Below are 5,273 nucleotides of genomic sequence, written 5' to 3' on the forward strand. Positions count from 1 at the left end.
GTGGATGTCGCAAGACGCAGCAAAACACTTTTGGAGTGGTGCTGAAACCAAACACGAAATAAAGGACTTGAATATTCTTCATCTTCTAGATGATGTATGTTCATATTTTCATGTAAAGTGGCGCGATGTTTAAAAAAAACGCGGCATGAAGTTTTGCATTATATTTACATGGCGTCTTCCTCTGTGAGTTTATTGGCTGGTTGCAAAGCAGAAATCCGATTACTGCCTGCCTCATGTAGACCCAGAGTTTCCCATTATCTGATTACTCAAGTGCATGTAAACGTGTTGATCGGATTACTGACAAAATCTGATTTTCTGCAGTTATCGGATTATTGAGTGCATGTAAACACACTCATTGTTTGTTAACACTGTTAGTTTTCATATTAGTTTGTAGTGTTGGTCTTTTATTTCTGGTTCATTTTCAAAGCCACGCGTTTGTGCCTAACCTTTGTTTACTTTCATGTATACCGCTGTGCTCGCCTTTCCCTGCCTGTTCCTTAACTTCCATGATTAAACCAAACCACAACAGATGACAAATGTATCCTCACCTGCTGCCACATTACAAGTACAGTACTAAATCATATTTTAATTAGACATTCAGCCTTTTACTCTTTTATAGTAAGAAAAGTTCAACAGCCCATTTGTGGCTCTTGAGTGGTACACAGGATAAAAACCAGGCCCAAAAAGCTGTTGTGTGCAATCTCAACGAACGACTGGATAAATCAAGGCTATTCAGCACCTGATGCACATCTAGATCCACGATGAGAATCCTTCTCTTGGTCCTGGACTCAGTCAGCAGGTGCTTGGCGGCCACAGCCAGGTCATTCAGCAGACAGAAGCCAGAGCCGTAACTGGGGAAGGCGTGATGTGTCCCACCGGCGGTGCTGCAGGCTAACCCCCTCTGCAGAGCCACCTGGGCTGCCAGCACAGTGCCACCTGCAGCAGGTGAGACTACAGCGTTACAGCACACACAGGTACAACCTCTGTAAAATGCAAATGCAAATCACCACTATTCTCTAAGCAGTGATAGCAAAGGCAAAGCTGATTACTGTGGCCTTCTGTAAGGCAGGATTTACTGGTTCTGAGATAATGAAGAAAATGTTCACTAAAATGGTTTTTAAAGGGGAATTTCTTCACAGTTGTGGTAATAGGAACCAGACGTCTGAAGCGTTTAATGCCTCTAAAGGGTCCCTCACAGTTTATACATTATATGGTTATGATTATGCTGCCTCATGCCTGAGACATGTTTTATAATAGTTCTGAGGCTATTTCTGTTAGTTTTTTTAAATGCATTTCTGGCAGATAGGTACACGTAGGTGTAGGTATTTGAACACTATTTTACCATTATCAGCATTACATATAAAAACTCACAGTATGTGTAGGTTCACTAGTTGTCTTGGACAACAAATAAAATGGATATATTTGCATTGTACACATAGTGACCCCAGGTTCTTATCACCACCACTGTAAAGAAACATGAGTCATTACGTGTCTCTATGATGACACCATTTCACATCAAACCACCCTGAATGACTTTTTTACATCCCAACTCCATTAAATTCAATCACTCAATAAAAAAAATACATTTAGATTTTCCTTCTCAAGGAATCGGCAAGGATTATTTGACAACATGCATGGTGATACTGCATGTTTTAACATCTCTTTCTGGTTCCTCTTACAGTAGCAAACAAAACCTATTCATATTGTAGCATCAGTGTAGAAGAAGACGCAGAAAACAATGTGAATACGAGCGAGGACACAGCATGCGAGGAAAGCAGACACTTATAACCACTAGTGAACTGCAAAGCCCACCCTCAGACACAATTTACTCTAAATAACACAGTTACACTAATAACACCAACACATCAGCAACAATGTGCGTCCTTTTTAACTGGGAGTGTGGCACTTTGCATGGCCTTAACCCCTAAGCTCCGACACAATATGTTTAAGAAGTCTTTCTTGTTTCTTTTTACAGTAAAGTGTTTTACATTGTCCACCTACTCATATAATCAACAGCGACAGCTGTAGTTAATACCCGTTTCATATCTGCAGCGCTGCACCAGCCCTGAACTCCAAGTGAATCCAGTCCGCCTTTGTTCCTTCTCATCAATTTGACCAGTTATGAAGTTGGTCAGATATTCTTGCGCATGGACACTTCCCAGTATCTCCTCTGATGCCAATGAAGGGACCCAGACCTTCAGGGTAAAAAAGAAATTAGGCACTGGCTTGTGTTGTGTACTGAGTTTCACTTTGTTCAGTAGGTGCCTATGAAGAAGACAGTGGCTTTTAATGATGATCTACCTGTGTCTCTGTTATTACTTGATCCTTCAGCAGACACTGCAGGACTTTGGGGAATTTTCCCATGGGGAATCTGTGGTTCGGAGGGAGGTCACATACGTACTTCTTGTGGTGAACTACTGGGAGTTCCCTTGAGTTCTGACAGGTCTGTTTGACAAAAAAGTACTTAATTTACTTACAGAACTTGTTCCCATCTAGGGCTGAAAGATAAATCATTTTTATAGTGAAATTGCACTGTGAAAGAGCGGAATTTTCAAACTGCAAGAGCTGCGATTTTTATTATAGAACTTTTTATTACAATGAGTGCGTTTACATGCACTCAATAATCCGATCATAATCAGATTTCTGCAGTTATCTGATTATTCAAATGGTCATGTAAACACTATACTCCGAAATCTTATTAAGAAATCAGATAAAGAGGGCTGGATTTTAGCTCAGTCATCAGATTTCTCAGTGCATGTAAACTCTCTTGGATTTCTTTCGGATTTCTCAGTCTGTGCATGTGCAAAAACAGACTGCCGTACCAGAAATAAGCAAGCGGCGTTGCTGCGAGACACAGCAAAACACTTTTGGAGCGTCGCTGAAACCGACTACATTCTTGACAAAATGAAGGATTTAAATATTCTTCATCTTCTAAATGGTGTAAGTTCATAGTTTCAGGTAAAGTGGCACGATGTTTTTTTTAAAAAAAAGCCACAGCATGAAGTTTATTGGCTGGTTGCAAAGCAGAAATTTGTCTACTGACTGACTCATGTAGACCCGGAGTTTCCCATTATCTGATTACTCAAGTGCATGTAAACGTGTTGATCCGATTTTCTACAGTTATCGGATTATTACATGCATGTAAACACACTCTGTTGTCTCAAGTTTTAAAAGGGGAAATTAAACTTAATAACACACAGTTTGTTACCTGCCTGTAACTGAATGAGTCATGTGATATCACAACCATCACAATTAACTGGTAGTCTGATCTACTCAGCAGTCTAGCTTGGAGTGGATATTCTGGTCTTCTTGGCCAAAAAACATACGTAGAAATTAATTTACAGAACATAATTGCATTTAAATTGCCATCTCAATATTGTTCAGAAAAATCGCAATGAGATATTTTCCCCAAATCGTCCAGCCCTTTCCCCATAGTCAAATTCTGGATGAAAACATTCAGAACTACAGCAGAAGGAGAGATCTACTGTAAAAATAATGTAGTTTACTGTGATCTTACGTGCTCTGCGTGGAAAACCCTCAGGCAAACGGCACATTGTGCTTTTCTGTTCAGTAATATTTCTGCTTTGTGAAGAGGCTCTGAAATGACTGCTCTACAAACTTTCTGTCGTACGAAATTAAACATTATTTTTCAACCTTATCGAGAGACACTACTGTATAATAATCACCAGGTCCATAACTAAACTGATGCAATAAAAAAATCATATCATTTGGCTTTAAACTTGGACATTAAGTCAGTCATCTTCGTCCCAGTCGGTCTGAGCTGCTGAATGAAAGCACGTTCCGCTGCCTCCATAATCACAGACACAAATACTGCAGTGGATTGTAGGTAATTTAAAGGCTGCTGGGAAATGTAGTTCAGCGAGCCTAGCGGTTTTATTGTTTTGGACAGTACTGCCACCCCCTGGCGAGGAGTGTAATAATAGGTTATAATGTCAGTAAAAACGCATTTATCCGCTACGTTTGGCAAAATTAACAAGGTAAGTTAATGTGTGGTATGATTTATATCCTTAATGGAGGGAGGGGTCGGTTAAATAATACAGACGGCAAACAGCGTTAATGTTTTAGACTGAGCCGTTTTTAGTTCCGCTGCTTTCTGACCAGCTCACATTTGTTTAAACCTCCTCTTGGCCCCAGGAGGCTTTAGCTGTTGTCATTATGTCCACAAATGCAACAGAAATACAAAGAAAGTTGAATATTCTACGATATAAGACCAGTTTTAAATAAAATTTCCTCTGAATCTTGTTTGCCTCTCCTACCCAATATGGCAATGTATAGATATACATATATTCAAATATATGACAGACGGGTTATTCTACAGAAATGTCCTGTTTTGTGCCCCTAGTGTTTACAGATATATTACACTTAAAAACATGTTAGGGTTACACTTTATTATATTTTAAAATAAAACAATAAGTTATTTTAACAATTACACCATCTTGAGCCTCAATTTAGCAATATTGGTTTTTAAATCAGTTATACAGAATTCCAAGCACCACAGAAGAGCTGGTTCTCACAGTCATGAGTGAAGGCTGAGGCCATATTTTGAGGTAAAAAACATGTTTTTCTACAATTTTAACTGCAATAATCTATGATATTTATTTATCAGGCATACAGTACCATATATTATGCATATATGTGTTCACCAACCTATAAGACATATATGCACGATCCAGATATTGTGAATGTGTCCGATATTTCATACTTATACACTTTTTGATATTTATATTTTGATACTTATACATATACACCGATCAGGCATAACATGTTTGTCTATTTTATCAGCTCCACTTACTATATAGGTGCACTTTGTAGTTCTACAGTTACAGACTGTAGTCCATCTGTTTCTCTGCATACTTTGTTAGCACCCCTTTTACCCTGTTCTTCAGTGGTCAGGACCCCCCATGGACCCTCACAGAGCAGGTACTATTTGACTGGTGGATCATTCTCAGCACTGCAGTAACAGTGATGTGGTGGTGGTGTGTTAGTGTGTGTTGTGCTGGTCTGAGTGGATCAGACACAGCAGTGCTGCTGGAGTTTTTAAACACCTCAGTGTCACTGCTGGACTGAGAATAGTCCACCAACCAAAAATATCCAGCCAACACTAACATTAGCTAGCTAGCTGAAAAGCCAAGTAGTTTAAGAATTTCACTTCACTTCAGATTGATGTTGTGTGGAGGTTAGGGAACCAGCCTTGTGACCGGAAGGTTGCCGGTTTGATCCCCAGAGTCGACAGTACCTGACTGAGCTGCCCT

General features: G+C 39.6%; 1 protein-coding gene across 1 annotated transcript in view; it reads right to left on the reverse strand.

Moving 5' to 3' along the window:
- Positions 1 to 3,823, reverse strand: part of hdac12 (histone deacetylase 12) — an 8,877-nt gene extending 5,054 nt beyond the window's left edge. The window contains exons 1-4 of the mRNA XM_036555900.1: positions 3,518 to 3,823; positions 2,302 to 2,445; positions 2,036 to 2,195; positions 740 to 936 (exon numbers count right to left, since the gene is read on the reverse strand). Coding sequence (XP_036411793.1) covers positions 740 to 936; positions 2,036 to 2,195; positions 2,302 to 2,445; positions 3,518 to 3,643 — 627 coding nt within the window. The 5' untranslated portion in view covers positions 3,644 to 3,823. The remainder of the gene's footprint in view (positions 1 to 739; positions 937 to 2,035; positions 2,196 to 2,301; positions 2,446 to 3,517) is intronic.
- Between the last annotated feature and the right edge of the window lie 1,450 nt (positions 3,824 to 5,273).

Source organism: Colossoma macropomum, unplaced genomic scaffold (assembly GCF_904425465.1).
Source record: "Colossoma macropomum unplaced genomic scaffold, Colossoma_macropomum, whole genome shotgun sequence".
NCBI lineage: Eukaryota > Metazoa > Chordata > Actinopteri > Characiformes > Serrasalmidae > Colossoma > Colossoma macropomum.